This window comes from Rutilus rutilus (assembly GCF_951802725.1).
Source record: "Rutilus rutilus genome assembly, chromosome: 3".
NCBI classification, from domain to species: Eukaryota; Metazoa; Chordata; class Actinopteri; order Cypriniformes; family Leuciscidae; genus Rutilus; species Rutilus rutilus.
This window is the reverse complement of record NC_140211.1, coordinates 25,317,013-25,342,530: the sequence shown is the minus strand read 5'-3', so window position 1 is coordinate 25,342,530 and position 25,518 is coordinate 25,317,013. Positions and strand designations below refer to the sequence as shown.

General features: G+C 38.4%; 1 protein-coding gene across 2 annotated transcripts in view; it reads left to right on the top strand.

The window, feature by feature from the left end:
* The window catches only part of fto (FTO alpha-ketoglutarate dependent dioxygenase), a gene marked incomplete at both ends in the record, with an annotated part of 141,085 nt that extends 122,008 nt beyond the window's left edge, over positions 1-19,077 (top strand). Inside the window, 2 exons of one of the 2 annotated variants that reach the window (XM_084403509.1) lie at positions 17,237-17,377; positions 17,613-19,077. In XM_084403509.1, the coding sequence (XP_084259635.1) occupies positions 17,237-17,377; positions 17,613-17,619 (148 nt within the window). Of the gene's footprint in view, positions 1-17,236; positions 17,382-17,612 lie in introns of those variants that run through there. The other variant, XM_084403508.1, reaches the window with a different exon arrangement.
* Between the last annotated feature and the right edge of the window lie 6,441 nt (positions 19,078-25,518).

Genomic DNA, 25,518 nt, shown 5'->3' with positions numbered 1-25,518 from the left:
TAAAAAAAAAACACCAATATATGTCTTCAAATATCTTCTTATGTTCCACAGAAGAAGGAAAAAAAGTCATACAGGTTTCCATCAACATGAGAATAAATAATGACAGAATTAAAACATTTTTGGGTGACCTATCCCTTTAAGCTCAACTGACAACCAATGCTGACATGCTGTCTATTACCACTGAAAATAATTATAATTTGGGCCTCAATTGATGAATTTAATGGCAAAGATGTACGGTCATACAACACACAAGCAAATGGCTAGACATGTGGCTTGAACTGTGTCAGGATGGGACACATGCCACCCAATGAATAACTAAAGAGCCAGAAAGAGACAGACTGACAGACTGTGTGTGTCTGTCTGTGTGTGTGTGAGAGAGAGAGAGAGAGAGAGAGAGAGAGAGAGAGAGATGGTGAGGTGGTGTTGGTGCCAGGTTCATGCCAGGCTCTGCTGAAGGCGATATGCCTTAGCAAGATCCTGTGTAGGATAAGCAGAGGAAGCTGGCAGCATTAACATACCGATGCCGGAGGACTTGAGCGGAAACGCCTCTTCAGTGCCTGTCTTCTCTTCCCTTCTTATTTCACTTCCGTATGTTTCATTTCAGCCCTTTATTCCATATGTGTGCTTTCTCCTTTCTTCTATGTACTCCTCCTCCTCCTCATCCTCCATGTTTGTGTACACCACACTTTCTTGTCTACAGTATCCTATTCCAAATTCAGGTTGTTACTCAAAGGGTTTCTCCATCTTCTGTAGGTAGTTAGAAATATGTGGGTTGGAAGTTCATGGCAAAATTGGAGAGCGACAGCTTGTTGGGTCTGTTCTCCAGTGTGTGTAGGATGAAAATTACACTCATAAAAGCAGTTTTAAATTCCATAACAATCAAAATATGGTACATTAATTACCCAGAGACATTCAAAATACACTAACTGACTGTTGTAGCTATGGTGGGATGTTCCCATTGACTAGTTTCTCAGTTTACAGCCTATGAATTGTATTACATTTGCAATAAGTTAGCAGTCAGTTTGGCCCTCACATCTAATAAATGTGAGGACTCTGAGTTTCCTCAACATTTTAGTGAAACACGATACATAATTAAAACACTTTTATGAGTACAGTCTTCATGTCATATTGTGAGTGTTTAGTGATGGCAAAGGTAATCTAAATGCAAAATTTTAAATTTAAAAGATATAATAAATCATAAAATCTGTAATATTGACACATAACTGATAATGTACCAATTTATATCCAACACACTGACATGCTTTAGTTGCTATGTGGGGCATTCCTGCTAACTAGTTTCTCAATTAACAGTCTCTAAATTGTATTACACTTGGAATAATTTACCGGTGCCAGTTGGGGCCTCACACCGGCTGTATTTTATTTTCAAAAAGCATCTGAGAACTGAGATGAACTTGCCTTTTACCGCCTGTTCGACACGAGAGTGACTATCGGTAGTCCAATCAGAGAGAGTGTGTGCGATTCCCTTGTGTTGACTCCTTGTTCCTGTTTTGGTTTGTCAGAGCATCTGTTGTTCATGTCGCTCCCCTAGTCTGAGATTTGAGCATAACCCTGGCCTCTCTTTCTCTCTCTCGTTCTCTTTGATTAAAGGTAAGTTGGTAGCAGTGGCCTGTGTGCTTTTTAGAGCATTAAATCCAGCCTCTGCAGATTTGCACGCCTGTCGCTCAGCCCTGTCAGGTGAATGCCAGAGAGACCGAGAGTGGTACCAGGGTCCACGGAGCTACATGGATAAACCATTTGTATCTGTTCAGTGCTGTGAACAGCGATCAGACAATGTACTCCCAGGTCTCATGGGGCGTGGTTAGCTGCGTGTGCTATATTTGAGGCGTGAGTGATGTGTGGGGTGGAAAGGTAGTACCCCCGCAGGAGAGGACCACGGGGCAAGATGCCACAGGGTGCCACCCACATCATGTGCTCTTCCCCATAGTTGCCCTCCAGCATTCTCTGTGCAACTCCTTTCCTTCAGGTTAGCCAGAAAACTAAGTAGCCTCATCGAGTGAGTTAGTTGATATTAGCATGGGCATATTTGTGTGATTTGTTTACTTTTTGTCTCTTGAGATGTTGTACATTAGGTTACTTCCTAAAGCAATATTTCTCATAAGTAATTGACACTTGGAGACATTTGAAATGCAGCTTGTTAATGCTTTTTACAGCATATGGTTGGTTATTGACATTGGCTAGTATGTTTTCTTCTTTAGTGACAATATCCATCAAGGATGCTCCCTTATTAAAAGTTTAGCAAATATCAATCATTATTATAATTTTTTTTTGTTATTGGCCAATATTAAAGTAGGCATGAAACATAAATCCTGACCTCAAAATCTTTTCTTCCCTATTATGATAGGGAATACTTCTGATCATGGTATATCTGAGATACTAAGTTACTATCTCGAATGAGATAAACTGTAGTGCAGGACAGGATTTTGTCTATCAGGAATTGATTGGATCGTTGGATGCTGGGATTGTTTGCTAATGTAACTGGTGTAAGTTAAGGTTTTCCAATAAAGGGCACATGAATTTAAACATATATGTAGCATGTATGCACGTATGTGCACATATACACTGTTTATAATTAACAATACAGTATTGAATTAAAAAAAATTCAAATTTAATTTCATGGTGACTGTAAAATCCTGTACTATTATCTCTAAATAAATAAATAAACAAGAAAAACTAAAATCATTGATTTTTAAATGCTGCAAGTGAAATTACTCACCAAAACATTATTATATACAGTCTGAAAAATAGTTATTCATTTAGAGATTTGCTAAACATTACATTTAACAGTGTTTATTAAATATTAGTGTTTTTAGAAAATTAACATCTGAGAATTAAGTTATGGCAAAGGTAATTTAATGTAAACACATAATATGAAATGACAATGTACATCCAACATTGACCAGTACAATACATTGTAGGTCACGTACACACTGCAGCTAAATTTGGTTGTCAGTTCACCTTTTAATGCTTAATCCTGTTCTGTAAACACACAGTTTGGTAATTTACATGAGTGACTGCATTCTGCAACCGAATTAACTTCCGAAAAATGCAGGTAATGACAACCGCATTTACAAAAATTCTATGCAGTATGTACTGAAAAACTAGTTCTTAATGACGTACGACAAGAGATATGAGAGATGACAGACAAGAGAAACATCTCTTATTTAAATGCAGTTGTCACTCCTGAAACTATGCAGTGTGTACATAGCCAAAAAATATGAAGGCCTAATTTTGGTATTGTACAGGCATATCATGCATCCCTAATACAGTATGTATTCTATCCACACATGGACAGGTGGAGCCAGGGCTGTGTTATCCACCTGGAGAGGACACTCTTTACTCTACGCTAATCCTGATAGCTGTTTCTAACATTAAAGGGATACTCCACTTTTTTCGGAAATATGCTCATTTTACATCTCCCCCAGAGTTAAACAGTTGAGTTTTACCGTTTTAGAATCCATTCAGCCGAACTCCGGGTGTGACGGTACCACTTTTAGCATAGCTTAGCACAGATCATTGATTCTGATGAGTCCAGTAGCATTTCTTTCAAAATGACCAAAGAGTTTCAATATTTTTCCTATTTAAAACTTGACTCTTCTGTAGTTAAACCGTGTACTAAGATCGACGGAAAATGAAAAGTTGCGATTTTCTAAGCCTATATGACTAGGAACTACTCTCATTCCGGCGTAATAATCAAGGAACTGTGCGGCTGTACCATGAGTGCAGCAGGCGTAATGATATGACGCAGCGCCTGAAAATAGGTCTAATAGGTTAGACAAACTTAGTCCCGGTCACGTTGGAAGAAGTTACCGAGCTGGGGACTATTTTCAGGCGCTGCGTCATATCATTACGCCTGCTGCACCCATGGTACAGCCACATAGTTCCTTGATTATTACGCTGGAATGAGAGTAGTTCCTAGCCATATAGGCTTAGAAAATCGCAACTTTTCATTTTCCGTCGATCTTAGTACACGGTTTAACTACAGAAGAGTCAAGTTTTAAATAGGAAAAATATTGAAACTCTTTGGTCATTTTGAAAGAAATGCTACTGGACTCATCAGAATCAATGATCTGTGCTAAGCTATGCTAAAAGTGGTACCGTCAGACCCGGAGTTCGGCTGAATGGATTCTAAAACGGTAAAACTCAACTGTTTAACTCTGGGGGAGATGTAAAATGAGCTTATTTCCGAAAAAAGTGGAGTATCCCTTTAAATTGCTCTTTTACTCTTATAGTAGAATGTACTTTTACCTTTGTACATATACCACACATCCTTTAACAGCAATTCATACCTTACGACATGAGAAACTAATCATCATAAATCACTCCCTGCCTTTTGAGAGAGTTCAGCATCCTGTTGAACAGGATGCAAATGCTAAAGTAGGATCTGCTAGATTAGGACCAAACAAAAGCAGGTGAGCCACAATGTTAACACAAGTAATTTGATTCTTTTGTAAACCTGTGTAGACAAGGGTTTAGCTTTTGTTGTACAATTGATGTTTGTTGAAAATGATTTGTGTTATGATTCTCAGATGATTTTTTTGCTTGTTTAATTTAAGATCATTATGTTGGGTTGGGTGTGGGTTTGTAGAGTTAAATCTGCTAATAGACTGTAATTCAGATGTCTGTTTTAACTTCATATATGAAGCAATCTCTCAATGTGGCTGGACTGAATCCACTTTTACTCTGGACAAGACAGTTGTATGTAAATGCGGTCACAGATGGCGGCAGTAATTCTGTCACTATGATTCTCTGCTCGTTTCTGCACCTCCAAACCACTTCATTGGAGAGAAATTTGGCACGCAGCTCGCACTACAAAAGGGGGAGGGAGCGTGGTGTTGTAACCTGTTCGTTTTTAATTAAGTGAACCATCCTCATCAAAGGCTCACCTGGTATTTTGGGTTTGTTCGATAATGATGCTTGATAATGATGAAAAAGTGTCTGAGCAACAAATAATACCGTGGGAGAGGACATAAAATCTTCACATGCCTTGCTCTGAAATAGCAAACCGGTTGAGGATTAATTGAATCGGAAACTTTTTTTTGACAGACAACATATTGTATTCCAAGTGTTTGTTTTTCAGAGGAACCGTGTTTTGTAGTGTGTATAATGGCAGGCGGCCAAATCTTGGCTAAAGAGCTCAATTAAAGGTAAGACGCTAAGCACATGAACATCACTCATGACGTAAAATGGCTAACGCTGCAGATATGACTCACTCTCTGTGCCAGATGCCACAACGAACAGATGCTCTGAACATATCAGTTATAAATTCTTGGAAGGGAAACCGATATGGCACCAGGTTAAATAAAGATTTTGGTTGGTTGAGGTTAGTTACCTGTTGTGGTAAATTTTTTGTCAAAAAAAATGTGTCCGTTGACCTTTATAGAAGCACTGATTGATGCTAACAGCGGATGAACTGTTACTTTGGAAGATGTTTATCAGCTTTGAGAAGCAAAAAAATCTCTCAGAATTCTCCTTGAAATAGCTGTGTAAAAGGCAAGAACCATGCAGACACACAAATAATACACACACATATTGTGTTCTTATTCACCATGGGCAAAAATACTCTCCCCCCATCAAATATTCATTCAGGCAAGCTGCTGAATGATTTTCTGTCTGTTCTAGCCATGTGCGGTGACTGGCTGGAGGTGGACGGAGTGAGTCAGGAGTCATTAGGCCTGAAGAGTCTGCAGGGTCCTCAGATTTACAGGAAGGAGGGGGAATGGATGGTGACATGTTGATGTTGTACTCAGTATATTGGGAGTCCCTTGAGAGACTGACCCTCTCTCTTTTATATCTCCCGGTTCCTCTTCGTCCTCTGACATTTTTTTGCCCCGTCACTGCATTTTCTCATTCACACACAGCCTTTAGACTTCAGAGCGACACACATGATAACTTTCTGTACTTTGTGTTAGTGGTTTCGTTCCAGGGGAGCAGAGGCTAAACAGTTGTGAAGAATGTAATCTCTCAGATTGACTTGGCTGTCTGGCTCATGCTTGTTTGCTCTCAGACACTGGCCTCGGGCCAGCTGAGGGTCTGCGAGTCTGACAACTGAGCCCCTTTAGCGATCCACCCTGCTGTTTCCAGATCAGCAGTTAACCCCTTAAGCCGGTCATCTCACCGTCCCCCGTAGCTGAGCTCTGTGGGTGAACACAGCTATCCACCGAGGTTCAGAGAGATTACAGTGTGGTTTATGCAGCTTTAATGGGAATCGCATGAAGCAGAGGAAACAATTACTGCTGCTAAACACAGCAATGCTCAATTATACTTGCAAAAATGTAAAGGTCACATCATGAGGAATAAAATTTTGCTTGATCTTTTGATATAAAGGAGTTTAGTGTACTATGAAAACAATTTTCATAACTTCAACTTTGTCCTGAGTCCAAAATTAAGAAACCACCATTGGAACAAAAGACTGAATTGGGTCCCCCATGCTGTTTCTTTGAATTAGAAAAAAAAACAAAAAACATTACATGTCGGGCCTGATACTGCTCTTGTGTACTCGTACTCATTAAAATTATCCGATACCAACAACCAATACCACAGTTCTTTTGACAAAGAAACGCAGACAACAGAGAGCAGATTGGATATATCAGAGAAGGAAATCTATGAAGTATATGTATGGAATGAATAGAATGTTAAACAAATCAAATATTTACGCCTTTAAAGCTTGCAAGCAAAAAGTGGAGTGGATTGAGCGCGCAGTGGCACAAGCTTGTTGAGCGCACATCCCTTCTTCACAGACATCGCTGGGAAGTTTGTAGTTTAGTCGGATATGGCAATAGCAAAGAAAGTAAAATGAGGAGCATATTACTGACGGCAACTGATGGTAAAGAGAGAGCGCACGCTTGTTGTATGCTCTTGATTATTGATCGTTCACTCTTCACACATGCGCAAACACCCAAAGCACGCACAGAAAGCTTTGTGCATATACTTAGCCTATTAAATTGAGTTCTCTTTCATGTCTTGTGCTTTAACAGACAAATTCACACAAAATTGCCGTATAGGTGAAACATAATCGGTTATGTCTAAAGTGAACATAAACAGTTGAAAAGAAAATGCGTGTGTAATATTATGTTGAATACGTGCAGCTCTTAAAGTGACAGCAGCCTAATAAACCTACTGCTGTCTTTGTCCTCAATGTTAATCTGACAACGAAAGACAGATAAAATGACTCGCTGCTCTTGACTGGTTGAGCCCTCCTGGAGCATCTCTAAATATTCACTGTACTATTAAATAAGGATAAAATATTATAGAGCAATAATACGAACAGTTAAAGTAACAGTACATCAAATAATCCTAAAAAAAATTGCATAACTGTTTTCAACATTGATAATAATTGTAAATGTAAATTGTAAATGTTTCTTGAGCAGCAAATCAGCATATTAGAATGATTTCTGAAAGAGCATCTGACACTGAAGACTGGAGTAATGATGCTGAAAATTCAGATTTGCATCACAGGAATAAATTACAATATTCAAATAGAAAACAGTTATTTTAAATTGCAATTAAAATTTCACAATATTACAGGGTTTCTTTTTTCTTTTCTTTTTTTTATCAAATAAATGCAGCCTTGGTGAGCAAAATAGACTTCTTTTAAAAACATAAAAAAATCTTACCAATCCCAAACTTTTGAATGGCAGTGTATATACAAAACTTATTAGATATGTAATAAAGTGGCACATTTAATTCTCAGGGTCAGAGATGGGTGAAAATGGTCATTAAAAAGAGTTATGATTATAATTTTATAAGTGGACCTCGACGGGAAAAAGATAACAAAAAACTGTCTGTTATGACCTCTTTAAATAATGATGAACATACGTTTTGTCCATATTTTCTGTGTATTTGCTATTGTCGTATTGCATCACAAGAGTTTTACTGGAAACTGAGACAAATCTCACATGTTTATCCTGCTATTGTGCTGCATAGAATGTTTTGTTTGAACTGGAACATTCCCATTGTCCTCTTTAAGAACCTTCTCCAGTTCAATTGTTAATGTGCTCTTTAGTGTCAATGTCTATGTTAGTCCTTAAGGTACGAGTCCACTGCAAAAACACAAAGGCTTCTGTAAACCCTCATTGTGGCTTTTCGTTTGCGTGTTGACGCTAGTAAAGCTCAGCCAGTGTAGACAAAGGGCTGGGTACATTACACAGCAAATTACTTAATATCAATGGATGGGAAATATCTATTCCATTTACTACAAAGATAGCCTGTTTGATTCTGTCAAGCATGTGTTTACCTATCACTTTCACTACAATGCTTCATTACCGTTAACACACGCACACATCACCTCCTCCTTATAGCTAGAACACATTCTTTTAAACAAACACTCACATGCATGCACGCAGAATTGTTATATTTTTTTTCCCTTTCTCCCTCTCTCACACACGCACGCACGCACGCACACACACACGCACGCACACTGTGTAAACACAAATCCTCCACCCATTACCCATGTCTGTGATTCTGCTATACCTGCTTGTTGCAGTGCCCCAAGGGCCTGTGAGGCCTGAACGCTCCCTTCAACAAATTGTTGGAAGTTCACAGGCTTTTAAATGCCACACTTTTAATTACACTATTTACTTAAAAGGCTGCAAAAAAAAGCTATTCACACAGCAGGAAGAGCAGGTGATTCAGGACTTCAAACACCTTGTGGATGTTCTCTTTGATTTGATCATCTGATTTTTATTTATTTTTTTCATTCTGATTATCTGTAGATTATGCATTGCATTGAATGCTGCTCACATTTGAATGAATTCCTTTTCTATTATCTGTCCCTTTGTAATGGTGTCAGTTTTACAGGTAGAATGTGCAATTTCACAGCTGTCATTCGTGAGAACATGACAGTTAGCACCTGCGGCTCTCTCTGTAACTATTTCTTAGTAACTGAGACCAGCCTTTCCTGTACTCTGAGTTTCCGGAAGTGAAATATTAGTGATACGTGTCAATGATAAGTTGTAAAACAGTGGCATTAACAGTGTCTTTTATGTTAGAGCATGGCTCAATTTGTTTCTAATGAGATGACATGAATGAATGCATAATGTTTGAATAGAATAATGATACATGGCTAGTGTCACTTCCCAAAATGAGACCCCCACACACACACACGCACACGCACACACACACTTATACCTCCACTGTAATCATCTAATTATTCAATCCAATCATTTTACGTCATCCGTTGTAATTGTATTCATCGGTTTTATTTGCTGTATATGCACTTGCCTACGTTGTTCAGACTCATTATTAGGATGCTTTTCACCATTGTTATTCTGCTTAGTTATGTTGTGCTTTCATTTTAGTAATAAAGTATAAGCACTGTAAAAAAACGTACATCCCCAAGTCAAAAATTTCAAGTGACCGATAACATCTAAATTTTTCAATTAGTCTGACGTATTATTTCTCATTGAGCCAATGTTAACAGACTATTGCAACAAGAATTTCACTTGGGCCAATTGAAAAATTTAGATGTTGTCGGTCACTTGAAATTTTTGATTTGGGAGGGTTAGAAATTTTTTACAGTGAGGTTTTCTATTGCATTATGAATCATAAACGAACTATGAGAACATTTTATTTATTATTTATTAATTTCAGTTCATGTTAATTTATAAATATACCATTGTTCATTGTTATACACTGGAAATCCAGAGTTCTCGCAATAGCACAAATTGAATTTGCTCAGCGAGTTACTCTGATGCCGAGTAATGATGCTCATTAAATATGCCCTTGTATCCAAGCTGCACCAATCACATCGGGTTATCTGATATAGGCGGGCCAGAGGCGAGCTAAACAGATGACGACAGCGCTGTGACGTCAAAGTCATTAGTAAACATTGCAAGATGGCTATGGATGAACACCAGTTGTTTGAAACGGCTTTGGCCGCTACAATGAACGAGTTAGACTTGGCTTTTTATCTAAAAGAGGAACAGAAGACGGCGCTCGAATCCTTCCTTTGCAAGAAGGACGTTTTTGCTGTTTTGCCGACCGGATACGGCAAGAGTCTAATCCACCAGTTAGCTCTGCTGATAGCTAAGGTATGGGGCTTATTGTTGTGATTGGTCGTAGTGTTATCCAATTGCGTGCAGTGATATTTTCAAATGCACGCTTGGTGCCGCCCCTCGAGCTGGCCGATTTTCATTAGTCAATGCCAGACCATTAATCTTTCAGATTTGGGTCTGGATTTTTTCTAGGCTAGTTGTACACCACTGTTAAAAAAAAAAAAAAAAAAAAAAAAAAAACCTGGGATGAGTAAAATGTTGTAATGTTTTTGAAAAAAGTGTCATCAAAGCTTTTCCATTTCAATATATTGTAAAATGTAATTTATTCCTGTGATGGCAAAGTTGAGGCCTAATAGATGTCCTATGGACATCAGACTGCGGTCAAGTGTAGACCAATGAAATTGCATTATATCTGTCAGAACAGGCCTATACTGTATGTTACATTTCTTTCCAATCTGTGATGGCCTCTGTGATGGGCTAAGCAGGTGTATGTTGTGTTAGTGTCCAGGACACATAGGCATACAGGTGTATGTTCTTTTATGTATCCACGAGACTGATTGTTTTACTGGTGCATTTGTCAGTTTTCATGGCAGCGATGTGGCAGACATTTAACATGTTAAACGCAGTGTTAGTGTTCCCAGCCTCGCTGTTATCCACTTCCTGATCACTCAAAGATTTATTGGCCCTCAAACACTCCCCTGTGAAAAACTGCAAACATTCAGAACCTCATAACCTCCTCTCCCTCAGGCACTTTTCTCTCTCTCTCACACACACACATTCACATGCACATATATAGCCCTTTCCTTCTCCTAACCTCTCCATATTTCATTCCGACATGTAAATAAACACCATCAGAGTGAAAAACCCCTAGTGTCGTTTTAAACCTACTAATTAGTTTTGGCCCAGAATATCACAGTGTTGTATGTGGCAGGCTGTCACCTCACTAGGTTGGACGTGTCAGGGCACAAGTTACACTATTACACTATAAGCAACACTATTTGTTTTTGCTTAGATGATATCCAAAGGGACCGCAGTCCAGGTGGGAAAACGTCCAAAGGGGATCACTGAGACCCGTGCAGCTTCATTCAGCTTCAAAATGTCATTTTACTGAACTGACTGACAAACAAAACAGCTTCAAACCTGATTGTTGTCCTCTTTACACACTTCTCCTTATTACTACCTGTCTTCGTGTGTAATGGCGTGTCGTGTGCTGTAAACCGGTGCTAGTGTTGACATCTGGCTGCGTTCTTTCATGAGGCCTGAGGGGGGCGATCGGAGGGGCGTGTGGGATAATTTGTTACAGTGTTAACAGGCTAATAGACGTCCACCTGGTTTTGAGAGTTCAGAGACAGCAGTGGCCTCCTCTGCAATCAGCTTAAGACTTCAGCCCCTTTTTATTACCCCAATTATGAGAGCCGTTTAGAGGCAGCCGCTGTGTGTGTTTTTCATGTCATCTGGTTGGGTTAGGATCCAGACACCCACTCTCACCACATCAAACGAGCCCGTCTGAGTAAAGGTGTGCTGGCGGGGTCTTTCCCTATTTTCTCTTGCGGTGTCTGTGTGTCCTATACTAGAGCTTGGGAGAGCTGGTTTCATGTGGTCTGCTGTGAGCTGTTGGAGTACAGACGCAAAAGGCCTCCTGCCTCTGGTGGACTCATTGCCTTCCACCCAAATATAGCTCTGCTCATTGACTTCCAAACTTACACTCATGGCAAATTAAAGAAAAAAAGGGGGAAAACCCATTTTAGCCATTTATTGAGGATAATGGTAGATCCGATGCTAGTTCTATTTGCCTGAGGTTTTTAAAATGATCACATACCCATCCACATAGATATGTTTACTAAATATTTAGTTACTTACTTACTTACACTAAAAAATGCTTGGTTGTTTCAACCCATGTTTGGATCAAATATGGACAAACCCAACCGTTGGGTTTAAATTTAAAGTTTAAATTTACATATTTAAACCAACGGTTGGGTTTGTCCATATTTGACCTAAACACAGGCTGAGTAGTTTTTAATTTCATATTTTTGAACTGAGTAGTGTTACATTTTTAATTACATAGTTTTTTATTTTTAATTACATCGTTTTTCAATTTTATTTTTAATTAGTCTTTTCTGTTTTGTTTAGTTTTGGGGTTTTGTTGGGTTTTTTTATTTATTTTTTATAGTCATGAAAAAGTACTTTAGTTTCAGTTTTTCCTTGTAAGATTTAATTTTTTATTTCAGTTAACATTTTTTTAATTATTATTATTCTAGTTATAGTTCTGCACGGATTCACAAATGATCTGAGGATGGACACTTGGTTTCTGACAGGAAATCAATGAAACTGAATCATTGCTGTCCCTAAAACTCATTGACAAATAATGTCCATTTACGTCCAGTTTAGATCAACTCCATTTCAGTTCAGAAACAATAAAAAAAAGTAACCAGAAAAAAAAAAGAAAGACAGACCCTACGGGATTATCTGAAGAATCTGTTAAAGATGTTATCAGTGTGCTTGTTCGTACTCTTATATTGGAGATGTGATTGCTTGCATGAGCCTTAGAGCCAAACTGTGATTTATGATCGGCTCACTTGTTTTTGCATGACTCATTTGATGGTATTTTCTGAACGGGGCCAATCACTGCCAAAAATCATAAAACTACACACCTGTGTGTCGACCTACATACACCCTTCACACCTGTGCGCGTGAAATGAGAACAAAGAAATCAAAAAAAAAAAAAAAAAAATTCAAAAATTTACAGCAGGCACATCCAGAATTTAGACGCACCGCTGAACAAAAAGTGCTTATCGCATGCAGAGACAGGATAGCACACAGGCTAACCTCACTGTAATGTCTTAATCAAACAGCCCATTTGTAGCTGTACGGCTGTAAATGATCTCCTGGTGGGCTAATGCAATTAGCATTGTCTTCTGTCTGTGTACCCAGCATTTTAGCCCTACATCTATCAGCGTAATGGTGGCGGGCAGAAGCTCTGATGTTGTCTAATAAGGGCATTTTACTCCCTTTAAGAGAGGGGGGCAGGTAATGTACGACCTTGGAGGTGAAGTCCATCGCCATGTTATAAACCACAGCGATATGTCAAAGAGAGGGAAAGTCCAACTAAAAAGAGGTTTTAATCATTTCATTTATCAGTTCCTTCTTGCTTTTCACTCCCTCTCTCCTCTAGTTTATCTCAGTTGGAGGAGGATACAGAGAGCGAGGGAAATCGATGCGGAGAACATTACAGTAAAATGTATTGATCAGACACAGAGAGAGCCTTGCGTGCTGCCCAGATATGGCCTAGTGATGCAATGCTTAAAGGAATTTATCCACTGCCTTCTGCATTAACCTTTTATTGACTGCTTGCCTGTCCATAATTAACACTCACTTTAGCTAAAGTGGTTAGTTTCAGCTGGGAGGCCAGGTGTGCGTGTATGCGTTGTATTGTTCGCAGACCGAGTCGAAGTTCAAGTGCACCGAATGTGTCGGGTGGGAGTATGTGAGCCACCCCCCAGAAGAACAGAGGTGATAGATCTCCTTCCCTCCACATTAGCTCGCTATTCCAGCAGGCCTGGCTGTAGGGTTATAGGGTTTCAGAGCAAATTGAAATGAGTGATTGTAACGTCGATCTCTCCTGAGCGCGGGTCAGATGGGAGAGGTAGACTGCATCTCGCAGAGGTTAATCTGTATAGATGGTTGGCATACACTTCCAAATATACTTCCAATAGTACACGCACACACACATGCGTTGTGTTTTTTGGGGACTTTCCATAGACATAATGATCTTTATTCTGTACAAACTGAATATTCTATCCCTTTACGCTAACACTACCTCTAAACCTACCCATCACAGAAAACTCTCTGCTATTTTACATTTTCAAAAAAGATCATTCTGTATGATTTATAAGCAGTTTTCCTCATGGGGACCAAAAAATGTCACAACAATGATTTTGGATATTGCCATCTTTGTGGGGACATTTTGTCCCCATAATGTAGGGTTTACCAGGCCACAGACACACTTTGACTACAGATGGGAAGTGATTAAAAAGGTCTATATTTTGGGAGGTTGCTTAACATTATTTACTCTCACCACAGATAATGCTGTATCATCTTAAAGGGAAAATCCCATCCTGATTTATTCACCATCTTGTTTTTCAAAACTCTTATGTCTTTATTGTTATTATTATTATTCGTGGAACACAAAAGGAGGTGTTTTAATTAAAATCCAAGCTGCTGTTTTCTTTACAATGAAAGTAAATGGTGACCATGGCTGTCAAGTAAGATATTTTGAGAGTAATTAATACAATTTTGGTTTCTTCTACACGCAAAACTGTTATGTGACACCATAATTATTATAGGGCGAACATTTTCTACTGCTTATCTGTTCTTTTTGGAGCTTGACAGTTTCAGGTCACCTTTCACTTTTATCGTATGTAAAAGAGATCATTCTAATATTCTTTCAGAAATTATTCTAATATGTTGATTTGGGGCTCAAGAAACATTTCTTATCACAGTTGAAAACAGTTTAATTCAATTTTTATTCAATTTTAAATATTTTTATGGAAGCCGACACAGTCGTTACTGTCAATTTTGATCAATTTAATGTGCTCTTTCTAAACGTATATTTATTTCTTTAAAAAAAAAAAATATATATATACTGCCCCCACACTTTTGAACGGTATAGTGCATGTGAATTTATACAGCATTTAAAGGCTGTAAAAGTATTGTTTATTGTTAGCATAACAGCTTCGACATTCTGCTAAACTTCTCCAATTGTGTTCCACCTGTCATTCACAAGTTAGAAACAAGTTTGGGATCAGAGTCAGTGATCCCAAAATGGTAGTTTTTGTGCAAACAATCCCTTTAAGTGTGTATGTTTGAGTGGATCTTTATGGCTAGCATTCATTCCATTGTGGTCTCTTTCACCACAGTCTATTTACTTCAGTTACCTCTTCTCTGTCTCTTCCAATAATCCAGTAAATGATGAGAGAGTTTAAACACACACGCATGCGTGTATATAACGAGCTCTCATATTATTTATGAACTGATGTGCTACATTAGGGTACTTAGCGCATGTTAACGGATGTTATTGTCAAGCCCTGATGCAGTATGAGGATGATATATCGAAGCGCTATATGCTAATTCCACCCTCGGCGTGTAATGCAGCCTCTCATGTGGCTGGTGCAGTTGGACAGACAGCACTTAACAGGAGAGCCACTCTACCATTAAGTGGCCCTTACAAAATATATAACCACAAATAGTGTCAGAGAGGGGCTGTCCTCTGACCACGGGACAGCACAGACTCATCCATAACATTGGCCTCCTCTGGGCACCGCTGCAGTCTTTGAGTGGATGAACATGAGTGTTTATTATAGGCTATGATTGCTTGAGACGAGTATTTGTGCCAAAACTTTGAGTATTTGTGAGGATAGTGATTATTCATGTAAGTCTGTAAAGTGTGTCAGTCCCACGCCACTAATGATGCTAAACTGATTTTTTTTTTTTTTTTTTTTTTCATTATTTGAAGCAATAAGAGCATATTTTGAGTGATGCTTTCCCATGCAAACCTCCCCACCACAATGCTAGGTTGTTGTGTGTGGTTGCCAAGGTGTTGCTATGTGGTTGCTATGGTAGTTGCTTACTGGCTCAAGTCCAAAGAATCCACCCACCCCAAGTCTCTGATATTTTGTTTCCTAATTTTGACTCATCATTTTTTCAGATATTTTAAAATGAAAAATTCACACAAGTCTCTTATGCTCACTAAAGCTGCATTTATTTGAACAAAAGTACAGTAAAACAGTACTATTGTGGAATTATTACAATGTAATAGTTGAATATTTTATTTTATTTTTATAATATATTTTAAAATATAAATAATGTATTCCTGTGACAGCTGAATTTTCAAATCATTCTAATATGCAGATTTGGTGGTCAATAAAATGTCTTATGCATTAACTAATTGTTTTAAAATTAAGTTTATTTAACACACGTCTGGTTCACTATCTTTGTGGGGACTCTCCATAGACTTAATGGTTTTTATACTGTACAAACTGTATATTCTATCTCCTTACACTAACCCTACCCCTAAACCTACCCATCACAGAAAACTTTCTGCATTTTTACATTTTCAAAAAAAAATAATTTAGTATGTTTATTAACCCATTTCCCTTGTGGGGACCGCTGGCTGGTCCCCACAATGGAGGTGATCTCAGGTTTTACTATCCTTGTGGGGACATTTGGTTCCCACAATGTAATATAAACCAAACGCACACACACACACACACACACACACACACACACACACACACACACACAGTTTCTTCATATTTATGAGAAGCTATGTTGTCATATTCTAGTGAAAAACCACACTGAATGTTAATTGGGTAACAAAATGAAATGCTGCAACATCAAAGTTACTTTGGAATTAAAGCCACAGGCTTCACCTGGTGTAAATGATCGAGATATTAATCAGCACTGGCCAGGTGCGTTTAGAATGTGATTTACACTGCTTACACTTGTAGGATTGCAGAAGTGCATTCCTTAGGCTTCCTTCAAAGGGATGATGCCACACCCCCCCCCCCACACACACACACACACACACAAAAGCTGCACAGTCCTCTGCTTTTTTTATAAACGTGTCATTAGGGCAGGTTATGTTGTGTTGTAAAGTAATCAGGAAATGAGTGTGTGGACTGCCCCTAGACAAACACACACGTCTTTGTGTGTTTAAGGCGAAATTAACTATTCACGCAAACCCTGGAAAGCACACATAGTAGCCTGGGGGTGTTTTCGAGTCAATTTTTCATTTTCGAGTCAAAAGACATTTTCATTGTATACACTACAGTTAAAAAAAGTTTGGGGTCAGTGATATTTTTTAAAGTTTGGTGCTCAGGAAGCATTTCTTATTTATATCAATGTTAAAAACTGTTGTGCTGCTTAGTATTTTTGTGGAAACCTGGGGTACATTTTGGATGAATACAAAGTTCAAAAGAACAGCATTTATTTGAAACTGAATTATTTGTAGCATTCTAAATGTCTTTCTTGTCACTTTTGATCAGTTTAATGTCTTTGATGAATACATGTATTATTTTTTCAAGAAGAGAATCTCACTAACCCTAAACTTTTTAACTTCAATGTAAAAATATAATAAATATTGCATTTATTTATTTATTTAGTTTTAGTCTTTATATTATATCTATCAAATTATCAAGTTTTTAATTCCTTTTCTGTCCCAACAGATGCCAATCCAGCCTGGCACAGACCTTGCCCCCTGAGGAAGCACCTGTCGACCGCCCCTATTGGAGTAATGACGATCCTGACATGCCCCTTCCCTTTGACCTCTCTGACATCATCAACCGCGTCGAGTCACTTCTCTGGAGGTAAAGTTGAATTACTGTGTTTTTGTTGACGTCTTATGTTTTCTTTTATGTAGAGATTGGTATTAAAATAATTGAAATAATTGGCCTTAAGGATTGTTAGCCATTTATGATGATCAGATCAGATCTGATGATGTTCAATCTGTCAATTTCGTGATTGAAAAGTGCTTCATAGATTGATACAGTAAAGCATACATTTTCAAAATGTGACTTACTTTCGCTTTTTCTTTCCTTCTAGGATGTAAGATGTTAGTAAAAGAGGGAGATAAATGGAGAGAAAGAATGTTATGGGTGGATGTTAGGAGATAGAGGCCATGATGGAGAACACAGGTGACAAAAAACAGTACAACACACACCTGTTCAGTTTCTCCTTTCTGGCCCACCTTTGCCTGAAGACCAACATTCACCTTCACACACACCACATTGAGGTCCACTCGGATGGACCGACGGAATTAAGGATGGATACCGGGGTGCATACAGGGTGACATCTGGACGGGACATTTTATTTCCTATTTCCATCAGTATCGTTTACTATCACTTTAACAGAGTCCGTAGTGTTACAATGACCATTCATAGACGCATATCAGTAGTAGCATACAATACCTATCCATAAATATACGTATATATAAATATATATCCATAAATGTATGTGTTTTACTTCAGTTCTCCATATATCCTCTGAAGCTTTTTTTGGACAGACATTATATAGATGTACACAGTATACACAGTTCACTTCTCCTCTATGTGTGTGTTTGTCTGCGTGCCATCTTTTGAGGAAGAAAGTCAGTAAAAAAGGATATGAGATTGTGGAGGTGTGATGACATCATTAACAGGTGTCATATGCGTGCTGTTGCCTTTTACCTGGCGTATTGTCTAGGGATTTAGTACGTTTGAATTTGCCCCAAGTGTGTGAATGTTTGTGTGCGTGTCCTTCTGAATGTTTGTAGGGAGAAGGTAAAGATAATGGTGTTAGACTGACTTTGTCGATGATGTTTGTCTAGGTGCATGCAGTACGAGGTACACACATGTGTATGTAATCGTGTAGGCGGTTTTATTTCTGTGTGACTGAATTTGAGTGTGTGTGTGTGTGTGTGTGTGTGTATACAAAAGATGTTTCTCTCCCAAGCCAAGTAGTGTCAATAGGCGGCTTTTACTGAGTTCCCAAGAGAACTTACACCCCTTGTGTCGCATTATTCTCGCAGCTCATTGGCTCTTAACCTTTCAATAACGCCTGCCTATGTCTGAAATGCTGCCAGTTTCGGGAGGAATGCACTCGAACATCTTTTAATGAGTGAAGGAGGAAAAGCACTCTGATGTCCTCTAAATGAATGAAGGATGAATGAAAAAGGGATGACTGTTGAAGCCCAGCAGCTTTCTTTTTGTTTTTTATGCTTTTCTATGTCATCAGTGTTAATGTAGAAGATCCATATTATAGTATTCGATGAAGATGCTTAAATGTGTTTTATACTTTTGAAGTTTTTGAGTTGTCATTGGTTGCCAAATACTGTGTTCTTGCTGAGTAAATGCTGTGAGGTTGGTTTATAAATATATGTGTGCATATATAATCTTTATTTCATTGTGGGTTTTTTTTTTTTCTGTATTCTTTTCCGGAGTGCCACAAGCCCCACTGCTTTTCTGAAAGCATTGTGTGTGCAAAGCACTAGTTATGATAGAAATAAAATACAATGCTGGTTTATCAATCAGTACATGGTTATTCATTCTTTTTTTGTATGAAATTTTATTTGTACATTGGTAGCAATTTATAAAAAAAAAAATATATAATAATTTAACTGTGCATTCAGATAGTTACTCAGTCACCATCAATATAAATAACCTGTGGATATTTCATCCATTATATGTTAATTAATGGAATTTTATGAAATACTGTAATTGAAGTGTTACCTACAGTATAATAACAGTAGGATCCAAAAGTCAGAGAGCAGTGAAAATGCCTTTACTTTGCTCAGATTTAATTCAATGCTTTTTTTGTTGTTGTTTGTTTGTTTTATATTATAAATGACTATATCAGCATTTGAGGGAAAAAGTTGAATTTAAAACTGTACACATTTCAGAATGGTTTAGTATTTGGTTTATTGAATAGAAGTCCAAGCAAGAAAATCTGGTCTTTTGTAAAAAAATTAGCTCACTTGATCCGTACCAAAAAAAAAAAAAACCTTGAAACTTTTTTAAATTTCCAGGTTTAAATTCATTTTTGAATCTCAGATGTGGTTTAAGACGTTTGTATCAAACTTTGTCTTGTGTATCATTCTTGTATATTTCTTATCCTCTCAGAGCTATTATGGGGACCAATAGACTTGTTTAAGCTCTTGTCTCAGCTCTATTAAAGTGTGTGTGTGTGTGTGTGTGTGTGTGTGTGTGTGTGTGTGTGTGTGTGTGTGTGTGTGTGTGTGTGTGTGTGTGTGTGTGTGTGTGTGTGTGTGTGTTGCCTGTAGGGGTTGGAGGTGTTTCCTCTAGTCTGTACTGTAGTGAAGGTGTGATAGATGGCTGAGCCTCAGGTGAGCAGGTGATCGGTGAATGGCCACTCTAAACTGCACTGCAGTCTGTTTTCAGGCATGTGTGCACAGGTATGCATTGTTCTAAGGTCATCAGTAGTTTCTCTCTTACATCACTGTTGGTGAGAAGAAGATGACCAGGTGCATGTGGAATTAAGTACATTTGTGTGTGTGTGTGTGTGTGTGTGTGTGTGTGTGTCCTACAGGCATGCTGATTATTATATGATTGACAGCTAAGTTAAAGTTGGATCACATCTCAGAGGTGACATTCAACAAACATGATTTGAAGGACACATGCATTGTTACACATTATATTTAATACTGTTATGACTGATAATGCACTGAACAGTTTTTTTTCCCCATCACAATATAGCTGTTGAGTTTGTAATCCTAAAACCTGGAAGAGATTTTTTCCTATGGGTTGGAAAATATCAGTTTCGATTCATGATTCAAATCTGTGGTTGGCATTACCTTTTTTTTTTTTTTTTTACTTTCTCTTCTATCTTACAGCTTTAGAAGACAAGACTTGTGTAGCACATGAATCATATGAACCACTTTTATGGTGTTTCTTCTGTCATTTTTATAGCTTGACAGACAATGTCATTGCATGCTTTCATTGAATGGAAAAGAGCAGCAATATTCTTTCACAGATCTCCAGACGTGTCAAAGCTGAGTAAAGTAATGGCAGAATTTAAATGTTGTGATCTGAGACCATTGCTTTATACTTAATTTTGCCTGTTTTTGATAAATAAATAAGAAAGCAGATATCTGGTGAGTGCAGACAATATCACCGCAAACTTGAGGTTGTGTGTGTGTGCTAACATGTACTCATGAGTCCACATCTCAACACAGTCTGAAGAGTGAGTTATTCAGTGAGACAGCGAGTCCCAAGAGCACCGTGTGTGTCCACATGATGAACACATAATGCAGTTCTCCCAGTTAACCAGCAATGAGTAGACCTGTCAGACCCATGAACCTCATGGTTACTGCATGATGCTGCCATGACAACACTCCTCAGTGCTGTGTGGGTTAAACGGCCACTCACGCCTGTCATGGCTGCCCAAGCAATGAGGACTAACAACCATGTGGCCCCCTGATAGCACTAGCATAGGAGAACCGAGATTGTGCATTTCAGTGATTTCAGTATGGGCAAAGGACATTGTTAGTGCTCATATAAAATGTCTGTATGACAAAAGATGCCAATGTTAAATAAATAATCATTTATTAATAATATTCAATTATTATGTCATGTAATAGGCTACAATTCATTAGCATTACTGTTGGCTGGCAGGTAGTACACGTCTGAAAATGTATACTTTTTAATTATCAGTATTTTAGTCTTTTAGTTTTTCGATAAACATATTGAAAACACATTGAAGCATGATATGCTAATAAGAAAATGCTAATTATGTTTATGTTAGATCAAATATATACTTATATGCAGAGAATATACTCTACTGTACAGCTATTATAACAATTTAAAATACCTGTTTTCTGTTTGAATATATTGTAAAATGAAATTCATTCTTGTGATCCAAAGCTGAATTTTCAGCATCATTACTCCAGTCTTCAGTACTTTTCTTCTTCTTGTTCTAAGCATAAATCCAACAAAATGTATAGAGATTTGTGCTTAAAAAAATAATAACTATATACCCATGTGGTAAGAATGTTAAACCTACTTCAAGATGTATTTTCTGAAATCGTAATATCTTGCACGGTGTAATTTTTGAGAATATTTTGGGTTGTTTAGATATTTGAACTACAAAACAAATAAAAATACAGAAAAATACTTTTTTTGTTCAGTGTAGGTATGTAGTGCACGTGGTTTGAGAACAGAGGCTCTTACTGTAGTTTGCTCATTACAGGATGCAAGGATCCAGGGCTCTCAGCAGTATGTGTGTGTGTTTGTGTATCGGTGTTTGTGATGGAACGGATCTGGCTTTTGACTGATGCGCTGATAGTGATGTGAAACTCTTGGAGCACATTTTTGGCACTTGAGTGAAGGGACACTGCTGTGATCTGGCTTAAAGGATTCCAGTGTGTGTGTGTCTGCTGTTGACAGTTTCATTCTGCTAAACTCTGCTGTGACCTGACTTCAGAGATGTATTTGCAACGCTCCAGAGAGAGATACATTGTGTGTGTTTGTGTGAGTATCGGTGGCCCTCTGAAGTCCTTCCACTCTGCAATGGCTTTGGTCTCAGGGCCCACTTAAGAAGTGACTGTCATGTCGTATGACCCACTTCCTGCCCTGTCCCACAGCACTGGCCACCACTGGCCCCAAAAACCTCAAATACACCAAAGCCACTACAGTTCCCCAGCCTGAACACTGCAACCGTTTCAATCTCTCTCAGTTTTTTGAGGTGGTTAAAGTTCAAGCAGACCGTTTGCATGATGTGTGTGGCACCGGTGTTTATAAGTGTTTGTTTTATGAAGGATAGTGTTTTTCTCTTTCTCTCTCACACTCTCTCTCTCTCTCTCTCTCTCTCTCTCTCTCTCTCTCTCTCTCTCTCTCTCTCTCTGCTCAGCTCAATCTAGCCTGACTTAATAGAGTCATCTGCAACTCATCTAATATGGATGAAAGGCCTTCATAATATCGCTGGCTTGTGTGTCTGCATATGCTGCATGATCTCCTATTTCAAATCTTTCTATCTTTCTTTTTATCTTTCTTGCTTTTTTGCTTTCTCTTTTAATGCATTTTCTGGACACAGGATGGATAAAGCTGGCTATTAGAGGGGAATTAAGATGTTTCGATAGGCCTGCGAGAAGAGATGAAGAAGGAGAGGGTGATATATTCATCAGGTACGATATTCACCTTATCTGCTCCGACCTTGAAGGCTGTATGTGCGTTCGGCCACTTCGCAGTCGTACACACACACCTACACACTCTCCTCTATTCTCCTTGATTGACAGGTGCTGAAATGAGCCCCTGAATAGCTGTGGGCTTCAGTCTCCCAAATAACTCGCCCGTCAAATTACATCCCGCCCTCCTCACTCGCCCGGTCGCCTGGGAGACCTATTTATTTGTCTGTTTATTTGCTTGGTTTAAATATTTGGTGGGGAAAATATTGAATTTTTGTCCCCCGGTCAAAGTGCTCATATTTAGTTAATAACAAGAGGAGAGAAGGTTGTTTGCTTTGAGAGAAGGAGAGGACAGAGAAGTAGAGGAAGGGAAAGGGGAGGGTGATTTTTATTTTATAGGGAAATCCTTGGAGAGAAAGAAGATGACCTGTCACTGAGGCTCTCTGTGAAGGCTAGACTGTAATCATCACTCATTTAAGTGTTATAGAGCCATAAAAGGATAAACTGGTATTTGTAAAAACATTGTATTAATCTGTAAATGTTGTTAGTTATGATGCCCCTTCCCTACATGACCATAAATGTATATTGAACTGGTGTTGATCATGCCGTACAGGTTTAGAATGACATGAGGGTTAGTAATTGATGAACTACAGCAGTTTAGCTAGTAATATCAGACTACTTATATTTCAGACAAAATTTGCCTTGTTAAATTTGTTATACTCCAATAGTTCCAAACAAATGCGAAAGCATCAAGTTTTTGGTTTTATATTATTTATATACCATGATAGTATTGATTGCTAATTAATTTTGATAAGGGGTTCAAGCGTGTAGCGCTGAAACCCTATTGTAATTGTGACTTTTTCCAAGGATCAGCATTCTCTACTAAAAATGATCGGGCAGACCAAACTGTAAGTCGTAGAGACTTGAAACTTTGAGGGCTGGTAGTACTCACACCGCCTACAACATCACCAAGGCTCGCCCTGATCGGTCTGACGGGGGTGCTACGGCGGTCAAAAGTATGAAATGGCTCATAACTCCTAAACCGTCAGGCCTAGGCTCAAGTGTTTTATATCATTGGAATCCTTGGCTCAAGGATGGCTCAACATGTATGCCCTGGATTTGTTTGTCGGTCTTGGCGAAATTTTAGGGTTTCTTTAATTTTTATTTTTTTTTATTTTTTTTGATCGGCACCAAACCAGTGCAGCAATATTCTCTGGAGTCTGATTTTCAATAGTTATCCAAAAAAGTCGACATTTCGGTTCACCTAAGGGCCGCCAAACGTTGGAAGTGGGAGGAGCCACTTTTACTAAAATGGCTATAACTCGTGAACGGAATGAGATATTTTCACCAAATTCAGTGCACCTATGTAAGAGCTCATTCTGTGGTTGCGTTGAAAAGGCGACTGGCCACTTGGTGGCGCTATAACAGGAAAGAAACAGGAAGACGGCTGTAACTACTTCACCGCTAGTCCGATGTCGGCCAGTAAATTACTGTTAACTGTTAAAAAATACTTTAAATTCATATATTTCTTATGGTAAATTTCCTGTATTGGCTTTAAATAGTCATTTCCATTTATGATTGCGATGGTAACAGGATTGCTAAATAAAACATATCTTTTTACGCATCCTTAAACCGCTTGAACCCCGAGCTATATTTTGCTTTAGTTTTCATTTTCATTTTAGTTTGTTTTATTCATTTATTTTATTAATTAATGCCAGAAATGGCGAGAGAGATCAGTGATTTCATATCCCCTCATATTACAGTTTTATGTGTGTGTCATTCGGCCCCTCCCTGCCTATTGATTCCTGTTTAAAGGCAATGGTTCATCAATACCTCGCCCTGCTCCATCTGTCTCCTTTTACTCATAAATAAAGAGCACAGCATTGACCGATCAACCCTTGTCTGTAAAAGCACACATGCTAATGAAGAACGCCTCACACACACACACACACACACACACACACACACACACACACACACACACACACACACTCTCTGTATCGGTTTAAGCATATGTGCTAATCAAAAGTGGCTTGGAGAATACCTGAGGGACTAACACACAAATACACATACGCTCTCACTCCAATCATAGTAATTGCCCAGCAGCTCAGTCGTTGTTTAACGTCCCTCGTTGGTGGAGCGATGGCTGCTCTAGTTTCATCGATTTTGTTCCACTCATTGTTTTTCTTTTGACATCAGCCAAACTCACGCCTCTCCTTGGTTTGTGTAGGTCAGCTCTAAAGGTTGTGTTTGGTCATTTGTCAGACAGCAGTAGCCGAAAGCACACAGACGCACACGTTTATCATCTCGATCAATTATAGATCATACACAGCAGGCTGGTCGCTTTGGTGTGACCGCTGCATTTATTCTCAGCGGTGGCTCAATGTTTCAACCCAGTTTACATTTCAATACAAGAGAATGAAAGTGCTAATATCACTGTAAATAGAGGTGATGAATTAGTTTGGTGTGTTTTGTTCTCAAACAGAGTCTTACGACAGTATATCAAAGAGCGTTGATCCAACAAAAATCTGCTTAGTTACAAGTTAACTGCTTTCTATCTATCTATCTATCTATCTATCTATCTATCTATCTATCTATCTATCTATCTATCTATCTATCTATCTATCTATCTATCTATCTATCTATCTATCTATCTATCGTTCTATCTATCTATCTATCTATCTATCTATCTATCTATCGTTCTATCTATCGTTCTATCTATCGTTCTATCTATCGTTCTATCGTTCTATCGATTGTTCTTTCTATCTATCTATCTATCTATCTATCTATCTATCTATCTATCTATCTATCTATCGTTCTATCGTTCTATCG